General features: G+C 39.5%; 1 protein-coding gene across 1 annotated transcript; it reads right to left on the bottom strand.

Annotated features, from left to right (window-relative positions):
* Positions 1–627: 627 nt before the first annotated feature.
* Positions 628–5100, bottom strand: si:dkey-1j5.4 (leucine-rich repeat-containing protein 15). Its single transcript, XM_007245407.4, has 4 exons — positions 4975–5100; positions 4582–4769; positions 1775–2473; positions 628–1489 (listed from the first exon to the last, which is right to left on the bottom strand). The coding sequence occupies exons 2-4, from the start codon at positions 4763–4765 to the stop codon at positions 1299–1301; spliced, it is 1074 nt and encodes a 357-aa protein (XP_007245469.2). The 5' UTR covers positions 4766–4769; positions 4975–5100; the 3' UTR covers positions 628–1298.
* Positions 5101–22582: the final 17482 nt, after the last annotated feature.

Raw genomic sequence — 22582 nt, 5'->3', positions numbered from 1 at the left:
TATCAGTTATATTGACATCAGTAGCCTTTATGACTTTATGGAATTAGTATGTTTTATGAAAGTAACATGGCTTTATATCAGTTGTCTAATGTAGGTCTCATGTAGCCTTATGAATGTTGGCCTTCAGTACAGTTTCACTAAGTGAACACCTTTTTTTTTATTTTACCCAGATCTGCTATTGCTACTGTCAGGATATCTATATCCCCAAAGAACTGCCAGCTATTTATAAGATGCTGTTTATCACTTGAAGTCATTTTAAATGTTTGCAGGATTGTTATTTTCTGTATATAAATCTGCATTATTTTTGATGACACCTGAGGCAACTAGACGTGTGGGGGAAAAAAGAAGTCCAGGCTGCAGCAGTTCTCCAGCGTTTGAAATCCCATCACAGCGTCTGGGCCTGCTGCCTCAGCGCCCTGGGTGGAATTTGGAGGTAGGATGACGATTTCAATGGGAGCTTATTCAGCTGTAACAATCCGATGAGGAATTCCGTCTCAGGTGGTGGCAGGACTTTGCAGTCTGCCTGCGAGCACTGGGGATTTTCTAACCTCTATTTATTTTCTTTAAGCTTCACTGACTCGCACAAAGACCACTTGTGCAAAAAAAGCATTGACGATTTCAAGGTGATGTTGTGTTTATTTTTGCATGAAGTCGGAGAGAATTTACATCTATAGGTACATATTAATTGATATTGTAATACTACAATTACCTCCAATTAACCTTAATTAATCATATGAGCAGAACATGAGAAATCCTATATTAGTTTTATTTGTTCATACCTTTACTAGCCATACCATTACTAAAGTGATTTCATTCTCTTTGACTAATAACCTTATGTGAATTAAATACCATTAGACAAATATTGATCTAGATAGATAGATAGATAGATAGATAGATAGATAGATAGATAGATAGATAGATAGATAGATAGATAGATAGATAGATAGATAGATAGATAGATAGATAGATAGATAGATGTTAGCAAAAAACAATGTTGCAGTTTCTGAAGACAAAATAAAAGTATCATTTCCATAGATAATGCTGCGTGAAGAGAGGAGATGAGCCACCAGAAATGAGCATATTGTGTAGTAATATGTCTCCGGGTGGTCTGAAAATAACCGGCTTGTGTGGGAGGGAAATTATGCCGATTATCTGTAGCAAGGGTTCCCCTATCATTGTCTTGTCAAAGTCATTGTGCTCAGAGTTATGTAAGGCATTACCATTCAATTACAGAAAATCTTATGCTATTATCGCTTTCTCACCTACTTGCAGAACATTTATGTCATGATATCTTAAATCTAGGCCCGACAGGGAAGGTCCTCAGACTTGAGTTGGTGGACAGGTCTGTCACGGTGTTCCTCTGGGCTTACACACCTGAGCCTTTCCAGAGCAGCGTGATTAGCACTGGTCTGAGCAATGTAGTACACCAGAGAGTTAATGTTGCAGTCACATCTCCACGGGTTGTTGTGAAGAAACACAGCTTTCAGTCCTGAAATAGGTTAAAACAGGAGAATTACGAGGATATTTCTTGCTGAAGCAAAACATAATCCTAGAGACTTCTTCATATATTTCTTTAGTTTAGCATGTTTCATCTTATTTCTCCCATTAGGAATTTTCTCAGAGTGTTGAACAGTCTTCAGAACTTCACAGAACTCCTCAATGTTGTTATCTCTAGTACTGGAACATTACACAAAATGCAAACCACTGCTGCTAGAGGGATCTGAAGCTTATGAAACACATCACTGTACAGTAGGAATGTGGAATCAATTCTTACCCTGCATGTTGGCCAACATATTGCCATCAATGGTGTTAAGTCGATTTCCAGTGAATGCCACCTGGCTAAGCTTGGGTGTGTGACGGAATACATCGGCTGGCAGCTTCTCAATTTGGTTGCTCCTCACATAGAGCTCCTGCAGGTTCGACAGCCCCTCCAGTGTTGATGATGTCATTGTGGAGAGAAGGTTGTTGTCCAACACCAGCATCTCTAGGTTGCTCACAGGCTTAAAAGTCCCAGCTTGGATATTCTTCAGGCCATTGTTGTCCAGGTTGAGAAAAAGCAACTCTTCAAGTCCAGAAAAGGCTTTGGGTGAGATCTTCTGAATACGATTCAAGGCAAGGTCCAGCACCTTGAGAGCAATAAGGGGTTTGAAGGCATTGGGAGGAAGCATAGTGAGAGAGTTCATGGGCAGGTCCAGATCCGAGAGGTTTCTCATGCCTGTGAACATATCAGGTTTGACAGTGGCAATCTGATTCTGGCCCAGCATGAGGAAGCGGAGGTTGAGGAGGTCTTTGAAGCCCTTTGGGGGGAGGCTGGTTATCTGGTTTCCATACAGGTTCAGAAGCATAAGTCTGCTGGCACCAGAAAAGGCCTGAGGGTTTATTGACTTGAACGAATTCCGCTCCAAGTTCACGCTTTCAATTTTGGAGAGAGATGTTAGGAAGTTGGCTGGGAGTTCCTGGAGTAAGTTCTCACCTTACAAATAAAGAAAAGAAGAGATTGCTTTTGCCCATCATCGCATTTCTGTGTCTAACCTAATCAGCCTGGATGTCCCTCCAGCAGGATGAAACTGTTGCCTTAAAAGCATTTCTACTCCTCAAATCTTTAAATGAGATTACTTTCTCCAGTGAAATATTGTGTTTTCTTTTTAAGATCAGTACACGATTTAACACAAGGTTTTTGAGCAAAATACCTAACATTTTTAAATGTGTAAACTTTGTTTCCAGCACCTGTCATTTATGAACTATTTCGTTAAAAGCGATGCAAATGTAAACATTAAAACTTTCCCCATAGGTAGGTATAATGGACTGAGGGGCAAGTTATAACAGACAGTTGTAAAACACAGGTAATTCAATCTAATTCATCTAAATGGTAAAATGCTAAAAATATATATGTACTGATATGACTTACGCATTGTATTATATTTTTATACTTATACTGTATATATATCCAGGAGTGGCATAAGGTCAATCAAAAGCAGTGTGTAAGACTGGTGGAGGAGAACATGCCAAGATGCATGACAACTGTGATTAAAAACCAGTGTTATTCCACCAAATACTGATTTCAGAATTCTTAAAACTTTATGAATATGAACTTGTTTTCTTTGCATTATTTGAGGTCTGAAAGCTCTGGATCATTTTTGTTATTTCAGCCATTTCTCATTTTCTGCTAAGAAATGCTCTAAATGACAATTTTTTTTTTGGGGGGGGGGGGGGATTTACATAAATGTCTGTAGTTTATAGAATAACACAACAATGTTAATTTTACTCAAACATATACCTGTAAATAGCAAAATCAGAAAAACTGATTCAGAAACTGAAGTGGTCTCTTAATTTTTCCAGAGCTTTATATCACTAATTGTCAATAAAAAACATGTATCTACTTCTTAGTTTTCTTCACCATTTAACCCTGTAGCTGCTATATGCTTGTGCATAATTCTGGATCAATGGACCAGTAGAACTGCTCTCAAATAATTGTGTTTCATTTTACATTTTCCCTTCTCCTGTAAAATCACAATTTTGGAGGTACAAGTTTTGCTATATATCATTGTAAATCTGCGCATAAAACATTGACATATAATAAAAAGTTAAATATATAGTAACAATTTTAAATGATTCAGGATATTATAGAGTTTTATGATGGTTTTCATTGGGAAGCTTAACTGTAAATCTATTGCTATGTATCCCCTTATACTTTAATACTGCTAAAGAAAAACTTAAAAGAAATGTATTCAAGTATTTAAGAAATTAAATAATGTAGGTGAAAATTGACATACACAATCTGATCATGTCAAATGATACTACCAGTGGCATACGAGAAAACGAACAAAACTATGTTCTACTCAAGACTGCTTAACCAGCATAGAAATGTTACTGTGTGTGTCTCCCCCCTACATCCTAATGTTTGTGGAAACCCTTCTGCCAGTACAAAATGACGGTATAGAGCAGATAAATATGAACCAATTGGCACCATGCCTATCCAATGATTTGGGCAGTTGGGGATGAGGTAGGGTAGTAATTATTTAACATCCAGACCTGACTAATGCTCATCACAAATCCTCAAACAGTGCTCCAAAATCTAATACAAAGTATTTTTTGTACAGTAAAGACAGTTACCCCAACACAATCAGGATACACTCTATTTAATACCCTAGATTTCAAAAGATACAGTGAATGAGAAGATCTCAATACTTTTGCCCCTCTCATAATCTAAATTTGGATTAAATTTAGGGATATAAACACTATTTACCAAACTATCAAAAGCAAATATGGGTGAAATGCGACAAATATAATATCTGGTTTGTGTAAATGTGCATAATACTACTTACTGTGAGTTAATATGTAAATCAAAATTCAGGAATAAGCTCACAAAAATGAATCAGCTAACTTTAAAGGATTTACTCCACACAGAATGACTTTGCTTTCAGAATGGGTTACTGATGAACACATTTGACATTTAACTTTTCTTTAAGCTCATGCACTTCGTCTGTTGCTTTACAGAGGGATCATTTTTATTTCTGACATTTTCAAATCCTATCTGTGCATACTTCAAATCTCTCTGAGCCATCAGTCATCATTGCTTACCCATTTTTATGATCCAAGAGTCCTCCGGTAGGTCTGATGGAAAGTGCTGAAGCCTTCGTTTATGACAGTTGACTTCAGTTTTCTCCGCACTGGTTCTCTGGGTGCACTTGCAAGATTCTGGGCAGATTTCCAAGGTCTCTGCCACCCATAGCCACAACACCACAAGCCATCTTAAAAACTTCATATCCCTGAAAATGTGGAAAATCTCTTAGCTTTAAACCAGTGACTCAGTTAGAAAACTAAGTTTGTGATAAAAGACAATTATAATCCTATTGAGAAAGGTGTTTAGGGTATTAAGAATAAGCTTACAGAAATATTCCATCAAAATAAATATTCCTCTGAGCATTCTTCATTTTTTTGTTGTCTTTACTGTTAAATGTCTTGCAAACTTACCTTAAAGACTGTGAGCTTTTAATAGGATCTAATATTAAAAGTGCCCTTATTGTCCTTCGTCAGCTGAGTCCCTTGTGCTGCCTCTACCGCTGTCTTGCGACTGTCTTCAGTAGGATGTGGGGCGAATTAGCCAAGCTGTCAGCCTAGCAGTGTAACACCACTGTTGTAGTCCTCAGACAGCACATCTGTAAACTCACACCGTCTGGTGAAAAATGACATTCGCCGATTATGGCACGTTTCCACCTTTAGATACGCAGCCAACTGGTCTCCAGCATCCCAAGAGGGAGAGAAAAGTGACACTCCAGTGTGCAGTATGTGCCCAGTGTGTGCACTGTGTGTGTACATTCATGTCTGCCAGGTGCCATCAACTAATTTCTAGGCCCTGTGCAAATGCAGTCTCTGTGGGCCTCCTTCTCAACTCTTGAAAATGTGAGGATAAGTCGTTACACAGCTAGTCTCACAACAAAGTCAGTACAGAGCTAATCTCAGAATCAGTCAATTCACAGCTACATAGAAAAATCTGTTTTTTTTTTTATAAACTCCCTGAGAGTTCATATCAACTCATTTTAAGTGTATATGTGTAACCATCGAATACACTCTATGACAGAGTTAAAGTAACTCTTTTCTGGGAGTTTGGCCTTTTAACTCCAGCTCTCAGCTGGGGTTAATTTTACCATAAACTCCTTCACACTGTTAACAATTAATGCAAAAAATAGTATTATTAAACTAATATTATTAAAAACATTGTAATATTTTAAAACCCTGGAACATTTAGGAGAAAATGACAACAATAAGCATCATCACTGATCACAATAACAATTTTATACTTAACAAGTGTGTGCCAGGTGTATTTTTCCAGTGCATGGGAAACTTTATTTACATTGCAGTTCTCAGTGCATTGCCAGACTTTTTGTTACACTTTATAGTACAGATGATGGTAATTTGCTCTTATAGCCAATAACATGTTGCCAGGCAAACAACCACAAGTATAATAGAATACCCAAAGGAAAGTAGCCCTAGTGGGCAAGACACTTATAGTAAGCTAGGATTGGAGGACATGTCCATTATGCAAATAAAGGATGCTAAGTCACGCTCCTCATCACCTTGGAATAATTTTTGAAATACTACACTGGCAAAGAGTTCCCCTCAACTTGTAGTCTAACTTGGAGAATAAACTCAGACAATTTAACACATTTTACACATTTTTAACTCCAGATATTTGCTGTATACTCTCTAGGGGTATAATAACATACTAATATTGTATCACATAAAATATTGTGATATTTTTTATTTTGCAATAGAATATTGACTCAAAAACACAGTATTGATTTTTAATTCTTAATTTTCAGTTAAAGACTGGTGGCACACAGTGGTTCATTTAGTGTTGTGTTTAAACCCCAACCCATAAAGGGCAGAGGTGCACTATGTCATTGGATTCCACTGATTGGATAAAATGTAACCCCTTTTTATACAGATTCTATAAATATGATAAAAGTGTGTCTTTTACACAATGACAGATTTTCTTATTTTTTATTTAAACATTTGCAATATATTGCCTTGCTTATAGCATTGCAATATACTGTGATATATCAAATCGTATCTGTATATATCGTATCGCCAAGTCCTGGCCAGTCCATAGTGCTCAGAACAAATCTAATGCAAATTGACATAGCTAAAAACTAATTTTAAAAAGTTACACAGAACAAATCTGTACACAGCTAAGCTCAGAGTAAACCACACATTTAATCTCAGAACAATCTTGGCTCATTAACGCAGAACTGTGGTACATATCAAATTATACCAAGTTGATGGTAAAAACAAAATATCAAAATGGATATAATATGTAAATATTCCACTATTTAGTAAATCCTTTAAAGATCTAATGGACCCAAGATCATAATGGACTCAAAGTCACTCCAGTATCACACACTTCAGTCATTGTAACTGTATACATCTGAGGGCAGGTAACATGCAGATTCCTGCTGCCATTGAAGAAAGCTGAACAAGGTCTGGTGGTGCATGACCACACTGATATCATCGTTACATCAGAGTGTGTGAATGATGACAGGGCAATGTGGCATAACGTCTGACCACACACACACACACTTACACACTCCCTCACTTTCACACACACTTTCCCCCATAACCACTCCCTGCAGGGCAGCCTACACCGAGCCGCTGAGGACATGAACCCTGCTGTTTTCTTCCTCCTCCCTTAAGCTCTTTTGGCTTTGTCCTCTGAGATGAGGAAGTGAGGCGGAGGCAGTTTCTCTCTGACTGCCATCAGTGTCACTGGCACTTACACAGCCCAGGCCTTTCCCAAGTGTGGCTCGGACCTCCAGTGACTGTGTGATTACAGGAGCGCATGTTTAAGAATAGCCTCAGACTGACGCGTCTGCTCGCCGAAATGATTTCATTGTGTGATAAAGGCAAAAAGCTCTTTCATGCCTTGCCAACAGCAATACGATATGTGAGCCATCTGGAGCGGTGCAATTATCATTTCCCAAACTCAAGTGAAAAAGATTTGCCCAAAAAAATCAGCAGCAAAATTAGAGAGGATACACGATGTCCTGATGCATATTTCTGGGCTGAATTTGTAACATCACAGCAGAGCGTGCACCAGCGACAGACAGGGCACAGGCAACAGCAAAACGACAAAAGCTGAAGAGATGAAATGTCAAGGGCGTTTTGAAAAGGCTGCGTCCGAGCTAAAATCTAGTTTGGCACTTCCTTTTTAGGCTTGTTTTTGAAATGCTGTTTTGTCATAGAGCCAGACAGCATATTAGACAGCTGGGCCTGTACTCCAACTCTGTACTGTGTTGTGTGAGAGCAGCAACGGTGTGCACAAAGCAGACGCCTTTAAAAGCTCCTTCATTGATTTCTTTCAGCATGGATAACTCCCCCCCTCTTCAAGCAGCAGCAGAGTGCAAGTACCTCTCTCCACTGGTGCCGATACAGCCAATGCATAAGTTTGATTATTTATTCATTAATTTATTAAGACATATTCTAGTTACAACTAATTCTCATTAATTATTTGTTTACTGATCAGTTTGAGTGAGGCTATTCATTTTGTCAGTCACCTGTTCTATCTTACGTATTCCATTAGACCCATTGCGTTTGTAACTGATGCTCATTATCATTCATTCACGCAAGTTTGATTGTGTCACTGATTCCCCCTCCTGCACAAGTGTGGTACTGCACATAGTCAGGCCATGTGCTTCTGTGTGCCTCCTGGATATGTGACCTCATTGCCAAGTCTCTCCAAGCTGAAGTGCTATAGACGTGTGTTTTGGTTAAAAAATGCACAACATCCAATGGCACCCAGTGATGGCAGCATTTTCTCTTTTAAAATAGCGCAGTACATCTTTGCGTTCATGATGCTATCCATGAAATGCAGCTTCCTGACACCAGCAGCAGTCATGCAGCCCCACATAAGGATACTGCCACCTCTATGTTTGACTGTAAGCACCAAGCAGTCCCAGTAGTCTTAATTGTTTCAGCATGGGCTCTGGCAAAATGTAGGCAGGCTTTTTTGTGCATGGGCTATTGGAGACACCTATGCAAGCTATTCCTATGCAGTGTATACTGTATTATGTCAAGAGAACATAGATTTGGCTTTCTACCTTTTTAACTAACTTAACAATTTTTCTCAAACTTTCTCATCAGAAGACGCTCCTCTCTTGGTGTTAAAGGGGACATATTATACTTCTTTTTACACAAGTTGGGCTATAAAGAACATGTTTACATAAAGAGTTCACACCAGCTCCATTATTGCCAGCCTTTTATTCAGAGCCTTTTAAGGGCTCTGTCGCTTTTATGCAAATAAGCTGTTGCTGGCCATGCCCCATGTATATGGTTAGCATTTACCACGTTACTGTTAGCTTGTGCTAAATGGCAAATGTAGTTTATGCTTTACTGTGATAGAAGCACACAATTCATTATTTGAAAGTTCTCCCTCATCTATTGACTTGCCACCGACAGTGGGTATAAATCCCTCCATCTGACGAAGTCTGCTTGCTAATCCTGCAGTATACTAGCTGATGTTCTCAACCACAATGACCAAAATGGTTCTGTGCACGTTTAAGGGAGCCATCCAAATGTCTCATAGAATCATATAATTCCTAACTCTAAACTCGTTCAGCTGATTCACAGAAAACAGATTTTTTTTTGTGCTTGGAGTGTTTATAGGGTCAGTGGAGACCAGAGTGGCAATACAAAAGCATGCAAAATGGGTGCTTGCATTATATGTCCCTTTTAACTTCTGTGGTTGATTTTGGCATTTCTGTGAGATGGTTTCATTTCTACCACTGTTACAACTTTTGTATGACTTTAAATAAAGTATTCTGACTGATAAGTAAAGCTTTGCTGATCTGCATGTGGACTTCACCTTTCTTTTACATTACATTACATTACATTTGGCATTTGGACTTACAATAGTGAAGTACAGAAATAATAGAAGGTAACAACTACTTTATATAGGGCCTAAAGGAGGTCAAAGGGAAATAATGGGATAGAGGAGTGAAAGAGGGGAAGAAGGAAATGAGGTTAGAAGTAGTTAGCTTGTTAGAGGTGTTAAGAGAGTAAGTGCTCTGTGAAGAGCTCTGTCTTCAGGAGTTTCTTAAAGATAGTGAGAGATTCTCCTGATCTGGTAGTGAAAAGTAATTCTGTGTAAAGAAATTCAAAGCTCTTACGATTGCCTGCAAGGCCTACAGGCTCCCTCTTTAATTCTAAAGGCTTATGTTACTTCCCAGCCATTGTGCTCCTCAAGTGAACCTTCTGCATATCTCCTCAATGGTGGAACAAATCACCTTCTACTACCAGATCAGGAGAATCTCTCGCTATCTTTAAAAAACTCCTGAAGACAGAGCTCTTCAAAGAGCACTTACTCTCTTAACACCTCTAACTAACTACATTCCACTACCAGATCAGGAGAATCTCTCGCTATCTTTTTGTCACCGGGGACGCACACCAAATGACAAAATACTTTTTTTGGGGGTATTTTATTCCGATAGATCCTACCCCAGGGATTTTTATGAAATATAAAAATATGTATGAAAATGTATATTAATTATAAAACAAATCTGAAATAAAAGTAAAATAAAGACAATCAGCACTTGCTGAGCAGAAATATTAGTCTCAATGCACAACAACACTGCACCACCTATCTTTGACTTACTGCAACTGCAGTGTACAGATTTATAGACTTTTATCAGAGCTTGTACTCAATTGTACTCAAAATAACAAAAATAAAATGAATACACTGTAAAACCCTAGCTTAGAACACAGCACAGTATTTGGTAGTGGCACTAATTACAGAAAATAGATAAATAACATTAATACCACTTTAATACCATTAACAGAGCTCTTTTAATATTTGTTTTTAAGCTCACCTCGATTTACTCAGCTTTACTCAACAAGACTTGAGCATTTCATCAAGAGAACTTGGACAAACAGCTTCTGTAACCCAGAAAAATACAATGCTTGAACACGAGGAGCACACTACCCCACAGAAACAATGCCATCTGCCCGCATCTGGTTATGATTCATTCAAAATACATGTTTAGAAAGGCAATATAGGCATCTACTACTGTTATAGGCCAACTAAACCTTATATTGTTCAGTATTTCCTGATTTTTACCTCTTATTTCATTAGGATGGCTCTGGATGGATCCTAAAATGGAGCACCACCATTCACTGCAGCTTGAGCCTCCTTCTCTACCATGCTCTTAGCTAGAGGTGGGCGGATCGATCCAAATATCGATAATATCGATACCAACGCTGGTATTGGTATTGAGCAATACTCGTGTAAAAATATCGATATTCAAGCTTTTTTCTCTGCCGCACGCACTGACTGCTTCGCACGAGATTCACCACAGTCTACTCTCTGGTCTCTTGTTGTTGCACATGCGTCACATGGCTCAGCAAAGCCAGCCAAACCGCCACGCAGGTAGGCTCAGCCTGGCCCCGCCCACTCAGCGCTCTCCTCGAGTCGACACGCCTCTACCTCAGGAGATTTGTGTTGAGTGATATTTTTTTACACTGTTTATTTAAGAAAAACTTGCATTTGAATTGCACTGAAATGAAGACAATTCCTTATTTTTTATTGTTTTTCCAAATGACAATTCTATTAAAAAAAGAAACAAAGAACTAGAAAAGATGTCTAGTGAGGGGAGAATTTTTGTTTTATTTTTTTATATTTTTTTATTTTATATTTAAACTTTGTTTTGTTACTGTTCCATTGTTTCTAAACAAAAAATGTTGATTGTGATACTAAAGTATTTCGTTATCAATTACAATGTTTGGTGAAATTATATCCTAGGTTTTTGGATCATCTATAAAGCTTAAATATTAAAAAGTATCGGTATCAGTATCGATATCGGCAATACTGGCCCTGCGTTTACTTGGTATCGGATCGATACCAAAATTCCCGGTATCGCCCACCTCTACTCTTAGCTCCTCCCTTTCCTCTCTCAGGGTGACAACACTTCTGATTGTGTTTCTTAAAGTTACAGACACACATTTTAAAGGTGTATTCTCAATTCACCACCTGGCTACATTCTCCCCTGCTCAGGAGTCAACGTCCTCGGTGACCTCATAAGATTTCTTTACCTCTTTCACAGCTTCTCTGAAAAATGCTGTACCCAAGCTGGATAAAATTTGTGAAACTGTCACTGAATCAAGTGGGACGGACTCTAATATGGATCTGGGTTCATGATGCAGGTTAGAATGATGTCCTGCATTAGTTCTTTTGCTCCAACGAGGAGAAGGCACAGGTAATGAGTGAACCTCAAGATTGGACCCAGTATCTGATTCCACTGTTTCTGCTTCAGGACCAACCTCAACACTGGTCGGACTTGACTCTGTCCTGTCATAAGAGGGAACAGCATGACGGTCCATTTCTATCTGCAACCTTGGAACACACATCTCTTCCAAAACCACACCCTCCTCAATACATTCTGGATCTAACTCAGTGTCATTAACAGCAGTCGTCTCAGATCTAGGAAGATTGCTTTTCTTTCTAGGAGTAGGAATGGGAGTAAATACAAAGGGCCTAATGTCAACCCTATTAACCCTTTTAAATGGGCCTCCCTCTACTGGCTCAACAGAGTAAGTCGTCCTTTGAATATCCACTACTCTGTAAGGAATAGATTGCCAGGCATCCTGTATTTTATTTCGTCCCTGCGGTCTGTTTCTGAGATACACAGTTTGACCAACACCAACTGGTGGACAATAGGTTTTGTCATTCTGGAAAGCTATGCGTTCGGCAGCTTTTTGTTCAGAATATTCTTTAGCTCGAGCATGTGCCTCTTTCAGTCGCCTTTGGTGAGCAGCTAACCAGTCAGCTTTTGCTGATACCTCTGCAGTCTGTCCTAACAAAGCATCAATTGGCAGATGCGGGTAGATTCCAAAAAGCAGTAAATAAGGGGAATACCCCGTTGTGGCATGAGGGGTCACATTGTATGCGTACACAACTTCAGATAAATGCTCAGGCCAACGACGCTTTTTGTCTGGAGGGAGACTGCGCAAAAGATCGTGTAGCGTCCTATTAAAGCGCTCACACTGGGCGTTTCCGGTAGGGTGATGAGGGGTGGTACGGCTTTTCTTTACACCATACAGTTTACAAAGTTCAGCAATCAATTCACTTTCAAAATTACGGCCTTGGTCTGAATGCAGACGCTCGGGCACACCGTACTTCATAAACCATTCCTTTAAAAGGACTGTTGTGTCTGCTTTTTGGTCTCGAGTCGCGAAAGCCTGTGTAAATTTCGTGAACACATCTGTGATAACCAGAACATTTTCTCTACCATCTGTAGCTGGTTCCAACAGAGTAAAATCTACAGCAATTACCTCTAATGGTCTGGTAGCCAAAAATGACTGCATAGGTGGACGTATCTTTGGCTGAGGCATTTTGGTAAGTACACAACGTTGGCATTTCTTTACCCACTGCTCAACATCCTCATACATCCCAACCCAAAAACATCTTGGCTTTAACAGTTGCATTGTCCTCTCTATGCCCTGGTGACCCATAGAGTTATGTACACTCTCAAGAACAAGAACAAGCTGGCAACAGCAACTGATTGCATTCACCTTGCCTCAGATCTTCCACCACTCGGTACAGTAGACCATCCTGCTCTCTAATTCTACCCCAGTGCTTCAGAAGTGACAGTACAGATTTAGACAAGTCTCTCCTCTCCTTATTGTTTGGCTTTTTCCCTCTGACCCAAAAGGACCTAAAGATGCTGAGGACAGGATCTTGCTCCTGAAAAGAACGCAACTCATCTTTAGAATAGCCAGGTAAAGTAGGTGTATTTTCCTGATCTAACCCAGCCAAAGGGTGACCTGCCTCACTTGCTCGAATTTGTCGAACCTCGCACCTCTCCAGCCAAACATCTACTAGTTCCTGCCCTAGTGTGGTTCCTTTGTTGACCAAATTACAAATAGCCACACAACCATCATACTCCAGATCTTCAGAGGCAACGTTCGGCTCCCCTGCTAAAGGGTGCCTAGAGAGGGCATCCGCAGCCTTATTACTCCGGCCGGGGCGATACTGAACGTCAAAGTCAAAGGCAGCTAACTGCGCTACCCATCTCTGCTCAACAGCTCCTAGCTTGGCTGTGTTGAGATGGCATAATGGGTTGTTGTCTGTGATTACGGTAAATTTTGCACCCAGCAGATATCCCCTAAACTTCTCAGTTATGGCCCATTTTATGGCGAGAAACTTCATACTGCTGTAGTTCTTGTCATTTTGTTCAGCCTTTCTAAGCCTACGGCTTGCGTATGCTATCACCCGCATTTTACCATCCTGTTGCTGACATAAGACAGCTCCTAAACCGTGGCTACTCGCATCTGTCTCTACAGTGAAAGGGCAAGTGAAGTCTGTAAACCCGAGCACCGGAGCACTAACCAGCTTCTCCTTTAAAACATCAAAAGAGGTCTGACACTCAGTACTCCATAAGCTCAACAACCGCTCATTTACTCTAGAGGGAGGTCCAACCATTAGACAGTTACTTACCAGATCATGCAGTGGACCAGCTATCTTTGAAAACCCCTGCACGAATCTTCGGTAATAGCTACAGAACCCTAAGAATGAGCGTAAAGCTTTCAGACTGGTAGGTACTGGCCACTGCTTCACAGCTTCTACCTTATCAGGGTCGGTCGCTATACCTTCTGCGGAGACCTGATGTCCTAGGAATTTTACCTTTTCCTGAAGGAAATGACATTTCTCAATTTTTACTCCTGGAGTCGTCTCAGTACTGTCTCTAATCTCTCAACGTGCTCTGAAAATGTCCTAGAGAAGACTAAAATGTCATCCAAGTATACTAAAATTATTTGAAAAATTAGGTCAGTCATAGTTGCCTGCATCAACCTTTGAAATGTAGCTGGTCCATTTACAACCCCCATCGGCATGCGTAAGTGTTCATATAACCCATATGGGGTTGTGAACGCAGTCTTGTGCCGGTCACGTTCATGTACTGCCACCTGGTGGTATCCACTAGCCAGGTCTATAGATGAGAAGAACTTCTCAGAGCATCAAAACTTTCGTCTATACGAGGTAAAGGAAATGCGTCTCGCTTAGTTTTTAAGTTTAGCTTACGATAGTCGTACGGTGGACGAGAAAGCCCAACGCAGTGCAAATTGAAAAGCGCTGCAAAAGCACAAAACACATCCATCAAAATTACAACACAGGCGCAGCAGCTAGAAAAACGCGCTGCAACTAGAAAAACGCGCTGCAAATAGAAAAACGCGCTGCAAATAGAACCACAACACAACGGAAGTGAGTCACAACACAACGGAATTTTCCCGGGGGTCTTCAGTAACGTCTCGGACTTCACTATGTGTACAAAGGACAATAAGTGGCAAACAAGGCGTTTTGTGAAGCAGAACTTTTAATAATATGCACACAACCGTGGTAATCACAGGTAATAAACATAACTTACTTTTCAGAAGCTTGTTTGCCACTTATTGTCCTTTGTATACAGCTGGTACAGCATCTTTTAAGGTCCCCCGGGAAAATTCCGTTGTGTTGTGACTCACTTCCGTTGTGTTGTGGTTCTATTTGCAGCGCGTTTTTCTATTTGCAGCGCGTTTTTCTATTTGCTGGCCTGTGTTGTAATTTTGATGGATGTGTTTTGTGCTTTTGCAGCGCTTTTCAATTTGCACTGCGCTGGGCTTTCTCGGCCACCGTATAGTCGACGCAGAGTCGTATACTACCATCACTACCATCATCTCCAACAGCGAACACATCTGAATATTTACCAAGTAAGGCCCTTTAACTCTGCTTGTTCTTTTTCAGTGCCACCTATATCCAGCTTACTCAGTATATCAGACACCTTTTGATGATCTTGACACTCTTTTAAATCCACTGACACCTGCTCTGTATTGGCTGAAATGCGCTGAAACGTTACTTCACAGTGCTGATTATTGGTAATGCACTGTACAGGTGATAAGACACCTATGCGAGTTCTTGGATCGAGCCACACATCCTCTCTAGAGAGATTAACTACTTGCACTGGAACCTGATGTCGGTGTTCCTTAACCAAAGAAGGCATGACTACAATACCTCCTGGTAATGGTAGTTTACCAGGCTCCAACAACCATGAACCTTGGTTTGGTGACTTGTCTGAGAAACCTCTGACCATGACAGTGACTACTGATTCAGCTGGGACATGTACAAAATCTTTTCCTGCTATTCGAGCCATCTTTGTCTTGTCAACATCCCATTTATGCATCTGTTGGAAAACAGTCCTCCAATCTGAGTCTAGCTTTGCATCCAAAGTTCTATCAAATTCAGCCTGAACTAACTGACGACAACGACTGATGATGTTCATGCCTATGATAGCAGGTAGGGATGACTGAGAACTTTCAGGGTTTTTCACGACAAAAAATCCACAATCAGGGATTTTAATACCCATGGTATCCATCTCTTACTCCAAATAGCCCAGGTAGGGAATATCTAATCCATTGGCGGCGGTTAATTTAAGCCAGCCAGAGGATGAAAGCATATCCCACTCTTCTCCCCCTAACTGCTGTCGGAAGAACTCTTCTGTAATAGTGCTTACTTGGCTGCCTGTATCCAGCAAACATGAAACAGGAACATTCCCAATGTTAACATCTATTGTAGGGCAAGTTCCTACCGCACGCTCCAACACCTGACCTTGGCTAAACTTGGCTTTAGGTGAGTCTGTGGTCTGCCCCTGAATTTTTAGTATGCCATTTTTGTGGACAATTTCTGGCAATGTGTCCCTCCTTCTGACACTTCAGACAGGTAGGTTTGCCATCATCTGTAAATCTGAGTGGAGCTCTTGCCTTAGAGACGGGTTTGAACGTGTGAGTTTTCTGAGTGGTCAACTCCATTACTGCCTGCGTTAGCTCACTAAGCTGCTTTTCCTGCTCAGTAACAACCTGCATGACGTCATCCAAAGTTAATGGTTTGTGTTCACCAACACTTACTACAGCACAGCATGCACCCCTCTCAGAATCAGACACCTTACTTCTAGTTCTAGATGGTTTTGAATTAGTAGGCTCTTCCATATTCCATAGGTAAGCTTCCTCACGTACTTCTACCATCGAAGAATCAGGTTTGTTTCTAACCCACCTCCTAAGCTCTCTCTTAAGTGCAGGGTCCCGAACTCCCTCGACAAACTGATCTCTCAATACTACCTTCATATTTGGTACTGCATCAGGTGTTTGTCTCAATACATTGTTAAGTGTTTGTGATAAGGCATGTGAAAATTCCAGTAAGCCTTCACTCTCTCTCTGTTTGCGGCTGTAAAAGTCATGCAATAGCTGAGCCCCACTACGCCTATCACTAAAAGCTTCCCGAAGGTAGGTGAACAGGTCACTAACCTGGTCTACTTCACTATCACTTCGTAAACATACCTCTTCTAATGCAGCCCCTCGCAACAAAGAGAAAACAAAGTCATACTGCTCAAGAGGAGACTGACTGCGTGCACGTAAGACGCGTTCAGTTTCCTCAATGAAATCATCTACTAGTCTTCCATCTTTTTCAAAATCGCCAGTAAACGGAGCAATGTGACGCTCTCGTGGCACATAGACATATGTTCTACCAGGCATCCTATTCAAGGAATCAATGGTTGCCATTGCTACAGCATGTTTTCTGTTCAGTTCACCAATTTGTTTCTGAATGTCCGATTCTTCTGGCTCAACCCCATCATCAGAGTCCCTCTCCTCCTCTGAATGGTCAGACATTTTAGGAAAAATAGTCTTTGCCAGATAAAGGATAAGGTTTCTGGATCAGTTCAGGAAGATGAACAGCAGCAGCCAGCAGCGATGAGTCCTCCACTCCACCGTCTCCTCCGTCTGCAGTCCCACGTCTGGTCACTAGGTCCTCTATCACCACCACCAGGTCCTGGTTCCACTCTCTCCCTCTCGAACCTGCGACACTTCACCACTACCAAATAACGGTACTGTGTTCTAATGTGTATCACTCAAAGAACCTAACCAAACTATCAGAAACCCCACTCCTGGTACCAATTTTTGTCACCGGGGAAAAGGACGCACACCAAAAGACAAAATACTTTTTTTGGGGGTATTTTATTCCGATAGATCCCACCCCAGGGATTTTTATGAAATATAAAAATGTATATTAATTATAAAACAAATCTGAAATAAAAGTAAAATAAAGACAATCAGCACTTGCTGAGCAGAAATATTAGTCTCAATGCACAACAACACTGCACCACCTATCTTTGACTTACTGCAACTGCAGTGTACAGATTTATAGACTTTTATCAGAGCTTGTACTCAATTGTACTCAAAATAACAAAAATAAAATGAATACACTGTAAAACCCTAGCTTAGAACACAGCACAGTATTTGGTAGTGGCACTAATTACAGAAAATAGATAAATAACATTAATACCACTTTAATACCATTAACAGAGCTCTTTTAATATTTGTTTTTAAGCTCACCTCGGTTTACTCAGCTTTACTCAACAAGACTTGAGCATTTCATCAAGAGAACTTGGACAAACAGCTTCTGTAACCCAGAAAAATACAAGGCTTGACCACGAGGAGCACACTACCCCACTGAAACAATGCCATCTGCCCGCATCTGGTTGTGATTCATCCAAAATACATGTTTAGAAAGGCAATATAGGCATATACTACTGTTATAGGCCAACTAAACCTTATATTGTTCAGTATTTCCTGATTTTTACCTCTTATTTCATTAGGATGGCTCTGGATGGATCCTAAAATGGAGCACCACCATTCACTGCAGCTTGAGCCTCCTTCTCTACCATGCTCTTAGCTCCTCCCTTTCCTCTCTCAGGGTGACAACACCTCTGATTGTGTTTCTTAAAGTTACAGACACACATTTTAAAGGTGTATTCTCAATTCACCACCTGGCTACATTTAAGAAACTCCTGAAGACAGAGCTCTTCAAAGAGCACTTACTCTCTTAACACCTCTAACAAACTACCTTCCACTACCAGATCAGGAGAATCTCTCGCTATCTTTAAGAAACTCCTAAAGACTGAGCTCTTTAAAAAGCACTTACTCTCTTAACACCTCTAACAAGCTAACTACTTCTAACCTCATTTCCTTCTTCCCCTCCTCTATCCCACTATTTCTCTCTGGCCACTTTAGGTCCTGCCTAAAAATGTTTTGTACATCATTATTGTAGGTCACTTTGGACAAAAGCTAATGCCAAGTGTAATGTGATGTAGTGTAAATTATTGTGACATCTCTTTTCCATGTGGTGCCATTGCTGACAAAATATAAAATAGGAAGAAGTTTTCTTTGTTAAGTAATGTCCTTTTGTAGTCTGCTGGACACCTGATTGTGTAATAATTAGACTGGCCTGGGGTTTAATGTTTGTTAATTAGAATGTTGAAGTCTAAACTATAGCTTTCGTACGCCTTTCAATATGGTTTTTAATGAATTTTGAAAACCACTACTTTTTTCTTTGTGCAAAATAACAAATCTTGTTGAACAATCAATGGCCCATATTTGTTGGATCATTTTGCAGTGCAGTCTCATAACAAAACAAAATTGATTCTGAAAATAAAGGTTTTCTGACAAATGTATTGGGCTGTACTTATTCCTGCTGAGCGCTGTATATATGATAAAAGGGGTGTGCCATATCGTACTGTATGCAATAATATCGTCAATGTTTTTGAACATCGTAAACAATCTTACACCCTGAAATATCTTGCCATATCACCCCTATTTATCACATCAGGGTACTATTTTTTCTGTTTTTAGCAAAAGAAAAATTCACACAGTTGTCATTTGCCATTTTGTATCTACTAGATTATATCTGTCCAATCATTTATTTTACTTTAATCCTGGATATATGGAGATATTTGGAGTGCATTATTATTATCATGACATAGAGTATCGTTATCACGAAAATATCAGGATATTATTTTAGGGCCATATCGCCCACCCCATATAAAAAAGCTGACTGTTAAGTCAAATCTTTCCATCTTTCCAGTACGTTTTCCAGGTTTAAAAGTGTTTAAACCTGTTCCTCAAGCATTATTAATAGAGAAAGATCAATGTTATTAGTATTCTTCAATCTGAAGAATCTGAAAAAATAAGGAAAGTTTTATCACTGAGATGAAATTATCCCCAATTCTGGAATTACCTAGGTATATAGAGTTATATATCTCAGTGCTGGTTGAGTAGAGCAGCAGAAGGCTGATGAGAGTAAGTGTGTGCTCTCTGAGGGAAATGTCACAGTGGTCTCTCCACAGTAAACAGAGCGGCCCCTCTGACTGGAGACACTTCATCACTGTCACTTCTCCACTTCTCATCCAGTTTACCGCTCGCCTCTCATCACACGCCGCTAAATGCCTGTTGACACCATGACAGATATCCTGACAAACCATGATTCATGTTTGTGAAATGCAGTTTTACACGGTTAATGGTTAATGCCCAGCCTCAGCGCGTGTCGGGTGGGTTTTCTGAAGGGTCCCCTCTCTTTTCTCTGTGGTCTGTTTCTGAAGTCCTGGGTTAACTGTGTGTTTTCTTTATTAACAGTGATCTCAGGCTGTAGTAGCTGAACAGACGAGGTGCTGAGCAGCCTGCCAGTCCTCTTCTACATTGATTTGTGTTGTACAGGGACAAAAGAGGGTGTTTACACCTCAGTAATCTGCTGCTCAGCTCGGTGATTTCGGGCTTCAGACTGGAGGAAATCGCCGTAAACAGATTATTATAGTGAGTTACAGCTCAATACTGACATCTAGTGACAGACTGCTGATAATACAGGACTCACTCTCACTGCCTGCTCAATATTTCACTCTAAAACTGGGTCAAAAACACTGATAATAAAACTGCATATTGTATAACAAACCACGTGATGCAAGTTTTTATAATATTAATGAAACTATGTCCAGTTTCAGCATGCATTACTCAACACTGGCTGCATTTTTATTAAATAAATAAAATAAAATGCTCCAAGGGGGAGGAGCAAATGTTGTGACGATGGTCAAGGTGACCTGTTTAGTGGGTAAATAAACAGCTATCTAACTAGATAATAGTCAAATCAACAGGCTAACTAAACATTGTCACCTACCATTAAACAGTTAATTTCCGGTGACCTCTGGTTGCATTACCTCTAGTAATTACTGCATAAAAAAATACTGTATAAAAATATATTTATCACATGCAATATTACATGCTGTATAGTATTTGCAGACTGATATATCCAAAAAATCATTGTTAATGCCTTCTTAAATAAAATTATTTTGGTAAAAAAAAAAAAAAAAAAAACAGAATCTCAGTTTACACTTACAAATATCTCTGAACATAAAATTAAATAAAGCCTTCACACTAACCATTTAATTCAGTCTTCATCAGACATTATTTTATTTTAGGTGCAGCAGATACAAAATAAAGACTGGAATTAGAGCTAATGTTCAATAAATAAAAGACGTATAATTAATTAGTTGGGGAGACAAAGTAAGTGCAATCATAATTGAACAATTATTCCTTGCTTACTTGTATAAAATTGTTCTCATCTGTCTTTTAAAGCATGAAAGTGAATAATCTCACTCTTGAGATCATGAAGTCATGAAGACATGTTCCTAGTTCTGCTCAAAGAAAGAAGTCACACCTTTTTAATGTGACAAGGTTTTTAAATGAGCACAAGTTATAGTGTTAGTAGTGGGTGGGCTTATGGTGCTTAAGCAGCTAATGATTGTATCAAAGCTCCTCTTTTGTAATGTTTAGTTCCTCAGTTTATTATATCGCAACCATGCACTTCATTTTGCACTGCTTCTCATTTAATGCACTGAATACATCAGCATTTATAGATTCATCCCAAATCACACTTTACAGCGTGAACTTCTCCCTAATATCATAAAATCTACTCTTTAGTGACATCAACAACATGTACAATTACACAGCAAGAGAAATACTTCCCTTTTTAGGGACATTTATTTCTCCACTCTCGCAGGCTGTACACTGTCAGTTACTTAAACTATACAGACAGAGCTGAAAATCAAAGAGGGAGACATGGTCTGTCTTCAGTATTCAGTCACAGACTTAAGTTGACAAAGATCATGTCCCGTCATTTTGCTGACTAATCAGCAAATTCCTAAATCAGTAGGACCGTCTGTGCTGTATGAATGTTCATTGGAGGCTGTAAAGCGGTAACGTTTATAGTATGAAAGTAAATTGGAAACAACTTATTGGAAATAACTCTGCCAGTGAAAAGTTCTGTAAGAGGAGGTGAAGGGTTTACAGGAAAGTAATACAATAAGCTCTACAGGAATCATAAAGTTTCTAATTTATTTCTAATTCTAATTTAAACTCCTAATTTTATCAGGAATTCACAAAAAATCTAATGATACCATACAAACATTTTTATTGCTGAGCTGTAAAATCCTTCCACAGTAATCGTGGCAATACTGTGCAAAAGCAACTGTAGCATGTATAGAATTAAACTACACTTGTGAAACATTCTCTGAATTCGGAATTCTACAGTCCATGGAGAATGGATCGTTTTATCAGGGAAGAACGTCCTTATCATATTCAGTATACACTGTATGTCCTCATGTTTGTAGTCTCTATAAAGAAAACTTTTGAGATGAGTTGTAAAGATAGGGATGGATTTCTCAATGTAGCGCTGTTATTAGCGCTAAGCACAGCTAGCTCTTATTAGCTGCTAATGCTAATGCTGCTGCACCCAGCCTTAGTGGAAATTTAGAAATCTAAGCTTACTGTAAATAAACAGAAGCACTTTTCTCACCCAAATAAACAGTTTTCAAGAGAGACATCTGTGTGGATTACTGTCCAGTGCTCATTTAACTTTAAAAGAAAATGTTTTTTTTTTTTTTTTAATTACAGTTTTGTTTACTTAGCTTAGCTTTACTTTAGTTACCACACCACCACCGCCCAGCGGCGAGACCTGCTGGATTAGAAGGGAAACATGGCAACACCCCTGTTTCTTACTAGTGTCGCATAATGCGCCTTATAATTTGTTGCATTTTATGATGATTTATTAAAAATAAACCAAAAAATAGATATTAATTGATAGTGCAATCTTTCCAAATGAATTGGAGAAAATGGGAATAAGTAGCTAAAAATTTAAATTAAAAATAGTAACCAAATATTGGTCAGGGATATTCCTCTATCT

Source organism: Astyanax mexicanus, chromosome 1, assembly GCF_023375975.1.
Source record: "Astyanax mexicanus isolate ESR-SI-001 chromosome 1, AstMex3_surface, whole genome shotgun sequence".
Classification (NCBI taxonomy): Eukaryota; Metazoa; Chordata; class Actinopteri; order Characiformes; family Acestrorhamphidae; genus Astyanax; species Astyanax mexicanus.
This window is presented reverse-complemented; position numbering and strand designations above follow the sequence as displayed.